Here is a 14514-nt window from a genome sequence, read left to right as displayed (position 1 = left end):
TTTTTTCTCTATGCATTTTCAATGTTGTTTTAAGCATTGTACTTAATAGCGACAACACCACTTGCACCACTAGCGTGCAATCCAATCTTACCATACAATTACACATTAAACTTATTGTCTCCTAAAACTTTATAACATAGAAAGATGGAATTTCTATGTTTATGAACAATCATAATTTATTTAGTCATATTGATGGCTCTTCCTTTGCCTTTTTCCAAAACCATAATATATAATAACCAAAATGTATCTAATCCAAATTATCAAACTTAGTTCCACAAGACCAGCTCATCTAGAATACTCTCTTAACATCAATTAAACCAACCCTTGCTTTTATGGTTGTTATTGCCTTATTTGTTAACCAAGCTTGGATAACATTAACATTATGTTTGCTAATAAATCACAAACTAGACTTTTCAATCTTCATGATCAATAGCTCGAATTTAAAAAGATGCTCAATCTGTTGTTGACTACCTTTGAGATTTTTGCTCCTTGCCAAATTAACTTGCCATTACAAATGCCCTTATCAGCAATGATGAACTCAAAGTAATGATCCTAAGTGGTCTTGGCCTTGAGTTCTATGAGATTTTTGTTACCATTCACTCTTGCAAGACACTTTTTGTTGGAAAAAATCCAGTTCAAAAATGGTTTTCTTGCACAGAGGAAAATAAAATTTTGAAAATTGACCCGATTTGTGATATTTATAGCAAGAAACCCTAGACCAAATTCGCACTTGTTTTTTCAAATAGGTGGGTCCTTATGTTCCCAGCTTTCAATCAAACGATCTTTTTCACTATTCTCGTACCACAAACTGCTTCAAGTGTGGGCTCGAATGATTCAAATCAAAACACAGAACTAAAAATAATTTATTTTCTTTAGTGTGAAAATGAAAAATCTCTTCTCAAATAGAAACTGGCAGAATTTATTATTCCAAAAATTGTATTCAATAGTTGAGAATATTTTTTCTCTATTTTCAGGTAGAGTAACAATATCTTAAAATTGTCTAAACATCCTTATCGATGAAATCTATTTATCGGAAGAGAAGGTGGAACCCTTGTTAAATTGTAAACGTTTATTTCAACTAGAAAAACAAACTTCTAGTCTAATTAGAAGTATAGGTGGCGACAACCCTGGTTAATATTACTAAGGTTTGCAGTTCACCCCTTTTAACATAAGAGGCTTTTGGGCCTCTCCCATATCAGGTCCAATTACAAGTACTTTCCGGGCTTTTAACCCAATATTTTATAATTTGATCCAACTCAATATTTATTTTTCTATTTCCCAAAATAAACATTTCAATATATTTCTAATTAAATAATTTTCTCAACAGATTCTAATTACGTCAAAATCAATGCGACTTTACGGTAAAAGAATCTATGAGAAAATATATTTATTTTTCTGTATTCAATGGTTCACTTGACCAAATGATTTATTTCTATTTTCGAGCTTCATTTAATTCGAAAAACATAAATTCATTTTTCAAGTCATTTTCATTTTTCATTTTCATTTTGGAGAAAACCATAATCATTTTAAAATGTTTCTTATTGTTTCATTTTCACCATTTTTATTCATTTGATTCAACATACAATTCATTTTTTATTTTAACAAGCTAACGAAGGGAGTAATTAGACATATGCAATTGAGGCTCAAATGATTTATAATTAAGTTTCAATATTTATTAATTATAAATTCATTTAGTCATGAAGTCATTCCATTACAGTATCGTGACTGAGCTCTCCCTAACAACATACCATTATGAAAGCAACTCGATTAGTGTTCATCCAATGGCATTGTCATAAATGTGTTACCATCATAAGATATCCTTAATCTTTTTGAGATAATATCCGTTCTCTCAATATGATCCTATTTTATCTCATGGTAATCATTACATTTGCCTTCATAAAAATTCAATTATTATTAAATAGTAATCAAGTTATTCATCACAAAGATGAACCACATTTACTTTTTATCAATCATGTAATGCCAATGTGTAACACCCCTTACCCGCATCCGACGACGGGACAGGGTTCGAGGTGCTTCCTGACTTTTACTAACACTTCCATACTAAACAGGGCCATGAAATCTCAAATAATTAAAAACTTTTATTTTCATATACAATCTGTCCCATATACGGGCTTACGAGGCCCAAAACATACATCCGGAGTGGTTCGGAACCCAATCGAGAACTCATGAAAAACTTAAAAAATCTCTTGCATCAAGGCTTCATATGCCCGTGTGGGTATAGAGTATACGCCCGTGTGCTAGGGACACGCTCGTGTCCCAAACCTGTGTCCAAAAACCTGGACAAATACAAGGCTATTTTCCAAGCCATTTTGTCACACTCACAATAGATACACACATACTTATACAATAACATACAACATGGCAAGATTAGGTACTTAAACATTCCTAACATGTCATGATTATGGCAATTTCACATGCAATAGATATCATAGATTTTACTCACATCTTTACCACATTCATACTATAATCATTATAAACTCATCACATAATACCATAGCACATGCATGCATAATTAAAATAGATTTACAACCCCATAATCAAAATAGGACAACACATATGGTTAAAGCCATATCACATACTCTAATATTTAAACTCCTATACATGCCATAGGCTCAAAGTACTTGAAATCACTACACCAATAGCGTTAGCTTGACAGTGTGATAATATATCTGACAACCTCCAACCGAGCTAACCTGGAAACTCTAGAAAACATGGGAAAGAAGAGAGGGGGGTAAGCTTTCGCTTAGTAAGTTCATATGAAAACAATAAGCACTCATTAACTTGTTTTATCAATGTTTACAACATATTCTCAAGTTCACTACAAGCTGTCTTTCTGAGCAACGGTCACTAAATTATTTATATCTGGAGCTACGAAACTCTGAATTAAGTTCCGTTAATTTTATATGAAACTAGACTTATTTTTATTTTTTCCAAAAAAATATCAGAATTTTTGGTTAAGCCAAATTGTACAATTTATTCCTCAAAGTTACCCCTGATTCACTGTTTAACAGTTCCGACCCTTCTGTAATAAAGTTCAATTATCTCATAGTAAAAGACTCGAATAATGTTATCGTCTATTTCTCTTGAAACTAGACTCATATGTATACTTACTAATTTTTTTCTAGAATTTTTGGTTGGGCCAGTTAGTACAGTTTATTAGTTAAAGTCTCCCCTATTTTAAGGTATGACCACTCTGACCCCTGTGCACTACAAACCGAATTTCTCCCTGTAAAAAATTCCAACAACCATGAAGTTTATTTCCCCTAAAAATAGACTCAATAAGGAATCCATGCATGTAAGGTATGACTCTTAATAATTTTTGTACAATTTTTGGTGAATTTCTAAAGTCAGAACAGGGGATCTCGAATTCATTCAGACCCTGTTTCACAAGAATTCAAATATCACACAATATGGAATTCTTTTTCTTCCTCTGTTTCTTTCATGTGAAAATAGACTCATTAAGATTTAATCCCATATTTTATTCTGCCTCTAACTCATTTTCCACTATTTTTAGTGTATTTTCAAAGTTACACTATTGCAGTAACTCAAATCTGTCAAGGCTAAATTACTCATTTATGATCATTGTTCACAAAATTAATACAACATCGTTTGTATAATCATCACCGAGACATTCATATCACATTTTCATTTATCATCTTACCATATTGTTGTTATGTCGAGTTTTCAACCCGAGGGTTAAGTACATACCTGTTCAAAGTATCCATTTCACAACATTTACCAATACGTCCCTTTCATCTCGAGTATTCCTCCATTTGAGTAGAATTTTACCCGTTGAACACATCGGAATATAATTCGGATACATGGAAAGTTTGCACATAAGTGCCACATATGTAGCCAAGCTACCATGTAACCCGCCCATAAGTGAACTCGGACTCAACTCAACGAGCTCGGGCGTTCGCATCCGTAAGTGAACTCGGACTCAACTCAACGAGCTCGGATGCCTAGTTACACCTCACGAACTCGGACTCAACTCAACGAGTTCGAACATTCGCATCCATAAGTGAACTCAGACTCAACTCAACGAGTTCAGATGCTCAACCATCCTAGTGACATGTCACTTGTATCCTAATCTATTCCTAAGGTTCAAATGGGATTTTCCTCGAACACATCTCCTTGCCATCTTCCGTAAAATACCAAAACCAATACTCGGTAGCACTTTATATTTAACAGATAATACACATAACTTGCATTTTATTCGAAAATAACCACAAAGCATATATTTCATGATAGAAATCAGCATATTATATATTTAACATCAATAACTTAAAAATAACAATTATGCTACATTATTTACACATGAACTTACCTCGATACCACAAAGGTGAAAAAAAGACGTAATTATCCCTTAATCGATTTCTTTCCGTTCTAGGTCCAAATCTCGATTTTCATCATCTAAAATATCACATTCAACTTATTAAAACAATGTACTGATCAAATTAGTCCATTGACACACTTGGGCAATTTTTACAATTTTGCCCCTATATTTTGCTAAAATTACCAAATTACCCCTAGGCTCGTAAAATAATTTTTATCACATTTATTTACTCCTTGAGTCTAGATGAACCATTTTCATAACTATAGCAACTCATAATTTCAACTATTTCACACATTTACAACTCATTTTACAACTTAACAATCTAGCCCCTTTTAAGGTGTTTTCATGCAATTTCTTTCACAAAAGTTGTTTATTAGACAACTAGGACTCATAATATTCCATAAAAACACAGCAAACAACACATTTACTCTCATGGAAAAACTCTAGACTCTTCATCATTTTGCAAAATAGACCCCTCATATGAAAGCTCATGCTTTAGGGGTTCCAAAAATGTAAAAATCATCAAGCAAAGACATTAAAATCACTTACAAGCAAGGGAAATATGTTGCTGAAATTTTCCAACTTCAAAGCCCTTTCTTTGCTGCATATTTCGGTGAAGGAGAAGAGAAAAATGATAGCTTTTTCTTTTTGATTTGTTAATAATAAAACTAGTCAAAATTGGTGACCAAATTTCACCTAATTTTGACTTTTCAACAATTTTGTCTCCCATGGCCGGCCATCACACTTTCAATGGCCTAATTTCACTTTAAATACCCCCAATTTAAGATACAAGGCAATTTAACACCTTTAGGTATTAAAGCACAATTTTTACCTTTTACGCGATTTAGTCCTTTTTCGAAATTGGACTAGAAATTGCTAAAATTAACTTACCAAAATTTACATGCACTTATAAAAATATATTATAAAACATAAAATAATACTAAAATAATTTTCTCTGGCTTCGAAATAGTGGTCCCGAAACCACTGTTCCGACTAGGCCCAAAATCGGGCTGTTACACAATGAGAGGCTATCATTTACCCACGTCTCGGGCTATGAATTCTACTATTATGAATGACGCTACATATTAAAGAAGTCGTATACCCAATACACCAGTTTTTGGTTCCTTATTTATTTGAAATCATTCTTTTACTTACATCAAAGTATACAAGTAACACATACATGTAATTATATAGAGTATATTAATATAATCAATGAATTTTTTTTATTAACCAATTTGTTTGAAAAATTACAACTTTAAAAATGAGTATACTACACTCAAGGCACTAGATCCAACACGTTTCACATACAGAGCACTTTATGAAAAGTTAATTGATCATGAACTTTTCTTAAAACATGAAGAAGCGTACAAGCTTAACATTAACTCATATCACTATAGTTGTTGTATAGAGGGAAATCACAATTCCTTCTTGATGGGGTAATGATCTCAAGCAGAATTACAAATGCCTATGAAAGCAATTAGCCATGGTTTCCCAAAAGAAATTTTGAGCAACAATCTTTCACTTAAACTCTCTCCATTGCGAATAATGTGATCGTCCTAGTCACTTTGCCAAACTTTGTTACATTTGTCTTGCAATCATCTACAAAACCATGTAAACTTTGTTGTCCACCTAATGTAATAATTAAACCTTTTTTTAGGTAGCAACCAGACCCTAGTCATTGGCACATAGGCTACTCATCAAATTGCCTTTGATGCTTAAAGCCTAATAGTTGTGCATGTCTACTGTTTGTTGGGATGTTGGAGCATCAAACGTAATAGAAAATTAAAATATGACTATCCTACACTATGAATTCATATGCGAGATAATGAATCTAGGATAAAAAAGAGTTTGATATACCTTCTTATATCTAAGTAGACAAAGTCCAAACCTTCAGTTGATCCGAATGGATAATTTTGTTCCTAGTAGTATGCTCATAATGTGATGTAGAACTACAATCACAAATTTTCACTTTTCAACCTCTACTAAATGTTGGAAAAAATTCGGTTTAAAAATAATTTTCTTGCTCATCAAAAAATAAAATTTTTGAAAATTGAGCCAGTTTGTTATATTTACAGCAAGAAACCATTTACCAAAATTGCACATAGTCTAGATGGATCCTTCTCGTTCTTGGCTTTCAACCGAACAACCTTCTCCACTGTTCTTGTAACACAAACTGCTTTGAATGTGGGCTCGAACAATTCAAACCAAGAACAAAACTAGAAATAATTTTCTTTACTTTTAGTTTGAAAACAAAATTTTCTTCTCAATAGAAACCAATAAAATTGTTATTTCAAAAAATATATTTAATTCTTAGCGAATAAACTCTCACTATTTTCGGGTAGAATAACAATAACTTAAAGTTGTGTATTTTGCTTTATTGGTGCCATCTATTTATAGGGAAAAGAAGTAAAACCTTTGTTAAACTGTAGAAGTTTATTTCAAATAAAAAATGAATTCCTAGTCTAACTAGGAGTATAGGGGGTGACAACCTTAGTTAATAATACTAGGGTTTATCGTCCCTCTCTTTTAATATGAGGGGCTTTTGAGTCTTTCTCATATCAAATCCAATTAAAAGTATTTTCTAGACTTCTAACCTAATACTTTATAATTCAACCCAACCTGATATTTATTTTTCTATTTTGCAAAAGAAACATCTCAATTAATTTCCCAAGTAAATGATAGACTGTATCATAGACATGCCATGTTGGAAAGATGGAGTTCATTGATAGCACCCCGGGTTAAAATAAATCTTGATGCCACTTATCAGAAACACATGAAGATGTTCTGTTCCAGAATGTGAGTTGAATGACCGAAGGGAATGTGGTAGAATCGAAAACCATCATCAATAGACATATTGAATCCGCTTTCGCAGCGGAGGTGCTCGCATGCATATAAGCAATGCAGATAGACCTGAATCTGAGGAGTAGAGAGGTGACAATAGGAGGGGACTCCCTTACTGTTGTGAAAAAGTTAACAGTTGGTGTTTCTTTAATTTGATTTTCTATTTTGTTCTCAAAATATAAGGTACCTGGTGTTTCCTCATTAACTGGAATCCAACTGACGATTAACTAAAAAAAACTAATATTAAGAGGTATTACGTGGTTGGATCATAATACAGAAAGACGACTTATATTAGTAAATGAACCTAAACATGTCTTTAGTCCAATCGAAAATGAGCAAATCGATTGAAAGACTAATATGTTGCCTATCAAGTCCAATTGGAGAGATGTTTTCTTTTGAGCATCAAAGTGGATGACTCCTAGAAGATAAGTGACATAGATATGACTGACTGGATTAACAATTATCACACATGACCCAAGTAAAATAGATTTTAAATTCGTTTGTGGATTTATTCATTTGTGACATTCATAGTGTGATATACTTTAATCTTGAATGGATGGACTATGTATGCTTGACTTGTATACTTTGATGTAAATAAAAACCTAAATTCAAATAAATAAATAATTTAAAATTGATATACTAAGTATACAACTTCTGTAATATGTAACATCATTCAAATAAATTTGATATTTTAAATTTTCATACAATTAATCCACAACGAAAGTGTCGAAGAGAGAGCCCATTATTAAATAGAAGCTAGTCATGAATTTCTTTGGCATTTTTTAACAGATGAGGTGAAGGTAGCTAAACAATGGTTTTAGGTCGACAATGGGTTTTTGTTGTGTTACAGATTTTCCCTTTATTTAGGAAAAAAAATCGTTTGGTTTTTGAATTGTGTAGGTGAAGAAAATTTGGGTTAGTTGAATAATATGAACTTTTTAACCTCAATATTACATTTTAAAAAATTAAATACTGAAATGGCGATGCCAATACTATTATTTATCAAAACAGGGTGTTTCAAATACTTCAAATAATTTCAAATAGCCAAGTTTTAATATTAAGGGTTTTCAAATCATTACATAAATTTTTTAATCCATTTCTCTCCCCAATTATTTTTTTAAGTAAAAATTTTTATAATATTTTTATCAATATATGAATAAATTTCTTTACTACCAAGTGGTTGATAGAGGTGTTACAGATTTCTTTTATAAGCATTTGAATTAAGATCAAAATTTGGGTTTTACCTCTTTGCTTGAATAAAATTACTAATAACGTGATGACTAAAATAAATATTTTTAATTATAAAGTGAAAGGATTAAATATTAAATTTTACTAAAATATGGGAACTAGAAATAAAATTTAACCTTTTGTTTTATTTGATGCGGAAGGAAATGGAAATTATTAGGTGGAGAAGGAGACAAGGGAATCTGACAAAAATGAAGACATGGATCCCACGTGGGGAGATTTATATCTAATTCAATTGATTCTTTCTCCAAAATTCCAAATATACTTTCTTTATTTTATTATTAAAGAATTTATTTCGTTTCTTCGTCCTCTTTCTATTTTTCTATCTCTAGTAGCTTTTCTTTTATTCCAACTGAAGTACTAAACTCACCCACATTACAGATTTATAATTTATTTTCATAAATAATTTAAACGAAAATTATGTAGCAAGGTGAAGTATGAAATTGGGTTTAATTGAGGTTGAGCTATAAAATCTTCAATATTTGAAAAATGGGATTCTTTATACTTGATGGGTCTGTCTTTAAGTATTCTTTTTAGCTATATACATTTATTTTCAGAAAATTTTATGGAAATAACAAATAGATTGAATTCCATTTTTTGTTTATGAATGAACAATGATCAAGCATTGTGAATAAGATGAGAAGAAGAAATTAAAGGATTTCAAGTTTTGATTTATTTTGAAATTCATTTGTTTCCTAAATAAAACACCATTTTTCATTTCATATGAAAAAGTCCAGTCACAAAGCTGCCAGCCTAGACCTTGACAATATAAATAGATGGGGTACCTCATATGGACTTAAAAGATACTTATCGTATAAGCAAAGGGCTTTCCTTTACTTTAGGAAAAAAAATTATGCCTCACAATTTAAAATGAAATAGGTGTCACATGGTATTTGATGTTTACCATGAGACTTTATTTAGATTAGTTTAAAGGAAATTTTGGAGTGGAACCATAGGTTATAACTGGGAAATCCTTTTACCTTTGTCTATTTTTGTTAAAATGTTTATCTTTAATGTAATTTTAGGCGGAACAAAATAATTGCATTCAGGATCCCATTTCAAATGTAAGTCAGGATATAAGAAGCGATGGTTTTCAAGGATTCTGGATGTTAAAAGAGAGGAGTTCTTTCAACCTTATCATACAGAAAATGCAGCAAAATTTAGTGTTTGGAAATCCAGGTATCTCCTGCCTTCATTCTTTTATATGCCTTGTCATGTGTCAAAGCACCTACTATTAAAATTGATAAATTGTTCCTACTCTTTGGTGGGGGCATGACAAGGATCAAAGAAACTTAATATGTGTAGTTGGATGCAATTATGCAAACCATGAGATAGAAGCTGCTTAGGATTTAGGGGACTTGATTGCTTAATGAACCATTTGCATGTTGCTAGCGGAGTATTATCGTAGTCAATACTTTCTGGATATATTCAATCCAAGGGATCGATTTCCTGAATACGGTTAAGTGTCTTTAAAAGTATGTAAGAATGGTTTGGAAAGATCGTGGTTTGCTGGAGTGAGCTAAGAACACCAAGTTTCTCCGGATTGATTTGTGTGGAAACATGACTATTCCCTGTTAAAGCTGCATATGGTTTTCTATGGGAATATTGTGTTTTAAAGGGGGAATGAAAATTGCATAAAAAAATAAAGAAGCCAAATTCGAAGCCTTGGGTTGACGACTGGACAAGCTGACAAGAATTGTAGTTTTTTTTTCCGTCACAATCAACATTTCACCACTCCATTCCATAAATCTATGATAAACTAACAATTTCTCAGTCATCTTTATTCCTGCAATATTCACTAATCAACGAAACAGATCTAGCATTGTAAAAGGTAGCTTGAAGGAATTTTAAATCCATGCAGGGTCCTTCAAGGGAGTGACAACGGCCTTCACTTGCAAGTAATTGCTGAGACAGTGAATACCCTTTTCTCTGCCTTGTCCACTCATCTTGTACCCACCAAATGGGATCGCTGCATCAAACACATCATAGCAGTTTATCCACACTGTTCCCACTTTCAGTGCTCGTGTCAAGGTGTTTGCTGTGTCTATGTCCTGCGTAAACACACCCGCTGCCAGTCCATATGACGTCGTATTTGCCCTCCGAATAACCTCGTTGATGTCTCTGCAGTTAAGGAATGTGTTATTACCATCACCCTCCAATTCCCTTACCATTAACATATACACCATAATAAGCCAAGGCTGATGATTTGCTCACTTGAATTTCAGGATAGACTGAACTGGACCAAATATCTCATCCTTCGCAATCAACATGTCCTCCTAATAACATCAAATAAAGAGTTCTACTAATGAGCAGTTTATCTTCATTATCATATTTTTCCATTCAAGTTGTGAATGTAATAATACCTTTACGTTGGAGAAAACTGTGGGTTGAATATAGAAGCCCTTGTCCCCTATCCTCTCCCCTCCGGTCTCTAGAGTTGCTCCACTTTCAACACCTGATCTTATGTACCTCATGATCTTTTCAAACTGTTCTGAATCAATCTGGTTCAAGTATGGGTCGGTATATCAGTATAACTAGCTACCATGGAAGATTGGGGGTGCTTGAATATGATTTAGCATTGTTCTATACAATGACTGATTACATGCAGAAACAATTAACTTGGATGAGGTCACAAATTGAAGGCTCTATATGTTGGTGGTTGATTTACCTGAGGGCCTTGTTCAATGCCTGCTACAAATGGATCGCCAACACTACGTTTCAATGCACGTGCCTTTGCCTTCTCTAAAAATTCATCATACACACTCTCATGTACGTATGTACGAGAGCCAGCACAGCAACATTGTCCCTGCAAAATGGTTTAGAACTATAGTCAATAAAAAGGAACCCAAATTTGAAACTGACTTTGGCACATTTTCTCGGACGTTACCTGATTGAAGAACAAAGCAAAGTGGGCAAGCTCAACCGCCTTGTCGACATCAGCATCCTTGCATACAATAAAAGGCGATTTTCCTCCGAGCTCCAATGTTACGGGCTTAAGGTTGCTTTTTGCAGCCAACTCAAGGACAATTTTTCCCGTTTCGGTTGATCCAGTGAAAGCAAGCTGTAAATGGTTACCATTGATCTCTTAGGGTTCACTATAAGAGTGATGTAATGAAATATATATTTCGTTGACTACTTGTATTGCGTTCAACTGAATCTGACAGAATATATAGGAATTTTAGCACACCAGTTCAATTAAATTTTCTTATTTTGACTAAGCTATGTCTGCCAGGATCTTTAAAGTTACATGCAGAACAGGGACTGACTAGAGTTAGTGTAGGAGTGACTAGTTGTTTTAAGGATGTAAGGTACCTTGTCGACTTGCATATGAGTAGCAAGAGCAGCGCCAGCAGTTGGACCAAACCCTGAAACCACATTGAGAACACCTGGAGGAAGTCCAGCCTGTTAAAAATGTTTCCAAGTGAGATTGAGAATTTAATAATCACGTTATAAAGAAACTGTGTTTACATCCTTAATTATATAATAACAACATTTGCAGACACCTCAAGTTTGTGCCATGGATGAAATCTAAAAGAAAATTACGAGGTATTAAAAACCTCAAGGTCAATAGGAAAAAATCTACCTCGTGAAGTAGCTTGGCAGCATAAAGAGCAGACAATGGTGTCTGCTCAGCTGTCTTAATAACGACAGTATTACCACATGCCAAGGCAGGTCCAACCTTCCAACCAAACATTAGAAGAGGAAAATTCCACGGAATAATTTGACCAGCAACACCAATTGGTTCATGTATGGTTTGCACAAGGTGTGGACTATCAGCTGGAACTGTAAGACCATGAATCTTGTCCGCCCAACCTATATCAAACATTGCATAAAAAGCAGACAAGGTACTAGTAAATTATACTTGAGATGGAAAATTGCTAAGTGCATTTTCAGTAGTTTTACTGACCAGCATAGTACCGAATAAGACGTGAGATCATGGGTAGTTCAATCTTAGCAGCTTGTTCGTATGGCTTTCCGTTATCCCAAGTCTCAAGTGTTGCAAGTTCTTCGGTATGTTGGTCAATAAGATCAGCAAATCGGAATAATATCCTTGATCTCTCCTGGAATACAATAGCCAAATTTCAAGGGGGTTGAAGATATTTTAATATATATGACAAAGGAAGTAAAAAGGATGAAGTTACATAAGCAGTCATCTTTGGCCAGGGTCCTTCATCAAACGCTTTTCGAGCAGCAGAAACTGCTCGATTTATATCTTCAGCATCACCTTCAGCTACATGAGCAATCACATCTCCTGTCCTGGGATCATATGTTGGGAAAGTTTTGCCTGTTGGATTGGGAGATTTGGTGAACAACTGCCTCAATAATAACTATCATAACATGCCTACTCGGCACATACATGCACAATTATTAACCTTAAATAGATCATTGTTTTGGTTAAAAAACCTTTTCAAGTGTAATTTTCAAATCAAATTCTTCTAAGACTTGTGTTTACTTCTAAAACCGAAGCCTCTTATAAGTCCATTTGTTATATTTGAATGGAAACTAAATATTTTTTTGACTAAAAAAAGAAAGTGTAACAATATCGTTTTTGACAAAATACGAATTAATTTGAAAATATTTAAGTCAAAATTTCTTTTCATCCTCCTTAAAGTACATAGGGAAAATTTCTTTTCCACCCTTTCTGCAACTGAAACTATGATTCGGACCTCCCCTCCTTTGGCAATCGTACGACGGAGTAATGTTTTCAGTGGTTCCAAAACGCTTAAAAAGATCCATTATCAAAATCTGCTGAGGACAAGTACTATTTAACTCCACTCGTTTGATTGTGAACAAACCATGAGACCGATTGAGATGCAACACTTGTAAATCTTGGGAACCGAGGGTCATAACAGTGGGTTGATTCTGTCACGTGAATGTTGAGGGAAAACATTCAATTGGAGAAGAAGAGGAGTTGAATGGAGAGAGAGAGAGAGAGAGAGAGAGAGAGAGAGAGAGAGGAAGATGAAAGAATAAACAGGGGAGAGGAGAGAAAAGGAAATTCATTTTAATTGAACTTTTGCCACGTGTAATAATTCTATTTGTTTATCTTAATCATAAAGTTGCTCCATTTTTAAGAGAGGAAAAAAAAAAGAAGAAAAAAAAAAGAGTAGTTCCTCCTAGTATTGATTTATTTCACCAAGGGTATAAAAACAAACAAGAATGTAAAATGGTAAAAGAAGGAAAGCAGACCTGAAGCAGAATCAACAAAGTTGCCATTAATTAAAAGCTTGGTGTAGTTGACCTTGATAGAAGGAGTGAATGGTTTCTCTAAAGCAGCAGCGGTGGTGTAGCTACAAGCCACTGATCTGCCCACTCCACAGATCCTCCCTGTTATCAACATTTCATAATTTCAACAACTACGGCTATAAATACTAGTATCCAGTAAATGATATATGAAGTTGTTTCCATTTGAAACAAGTGATGAATTCGAATAAAAAAGAATACCTTTAGAGAGGAGAGAACGAGAAAGGAAGGAAGAAATTCGGGAAGCCGCTGTCATGGTCGATACAAATGATGTACAATGGGGAAGGAGATGGCGCAAGGAGGTTTAAGTAAGGGAAGGGTGAGAGAGGAATATTATAGTTTGACAGGGAGGTGACAGTTGGATCACATTTCTCAGATTTTCTTGGACATGTATTTGGTGCCACGTTAAGTTCCCAGCTTTAACTAAAATATAAATAAAAAAACTGCAAATCTCCATAAAAGTTGCAATTAGAAAATGTGTTTGGGATCAGCAGGGGCGTGCGTTGAATTATACAGTAAAGTGAAAAAGGTAAAAATCTACATATAGTCCTTGTAGTTAAGTGAAAATTTTGAATTTAATCCTTAGGGAATAACTTGATAGTGGATATTTTAGGAGGCAAATTAGATGTCAACAAACGTTGATATCAATTACAAAGGAAGGTTACTTTGATCAATTATACATCAACAATAGTTTGAGGGTAGGGAAATTCATTTCATATGTTCCTCAGTAATTTGATATCTGCTAACACCCCGTACCCTTTCAAGGAGTAGTTTATCCGCCTCGTGGACATCTAAATTTCAAGATGCAAATTAGGATAATAGTAGGT

The 14514-nt window shown here is 33.7% G+C and overlaps 1 protein-coding gene across 1 annotated transcript; it reads right to left on the bottom strand.

Annotated features, from left to right (window-relative positions):
- Nucleotides 1-10130: 10130 nt before the first annotated feature.
- LOC121210958 (benzaldehyde dehydrogenase, mitochondrial) lies at nt 10131-14096 on the bottom strand. The gene is made up of 11 exons (XM_041083015.1): nt 13889-14096; nt 13634-13771; nt 12586-12728; nt 12351-12504; nt 12027-12256; nt 11756-11845; nt 11331-11504; nt 11112-11249; nt 10807-10944; nt 10658-10719; nt 10131-10564 (listed from the first exon to the last, which is right to left on the bottom strand). The coding sequence occupies exons 1-11, from the start codon at nt 13941-13943 to the stop codon at nt 10291-10293; spliced, it is 1596 nt and encodes a 531-aa protein (XP_040938949.1). The 5' UTR covers nt 13944-14096; the 3' UTR covers nt 10131-10290.
- Between the last annotated feature and the right edge of the window lie 418 nt (nt 14097-14514).

The sequence above is a fragment of the Gossypium hirsutum genome, chromosome A12 (assembly GCF_007990345.1).
Source record: "Gossypium hirsutum isolate 1008001.06 chromosome A12, Gossypium_hirsutum_v2.1, whole genome shotgun sequence".
Taxonomy (NCBI): Eukaryota; Viridiplantae; Streptophyta; class Magnoliopsida; order Malvales; family Malvaceae; genus Gossypium; species Gossypium hirsutum.
Note: the sequence above shows the minus strand (reverse complement) of the source record. Positions and strands in the feature narration are given on the sequence as shown.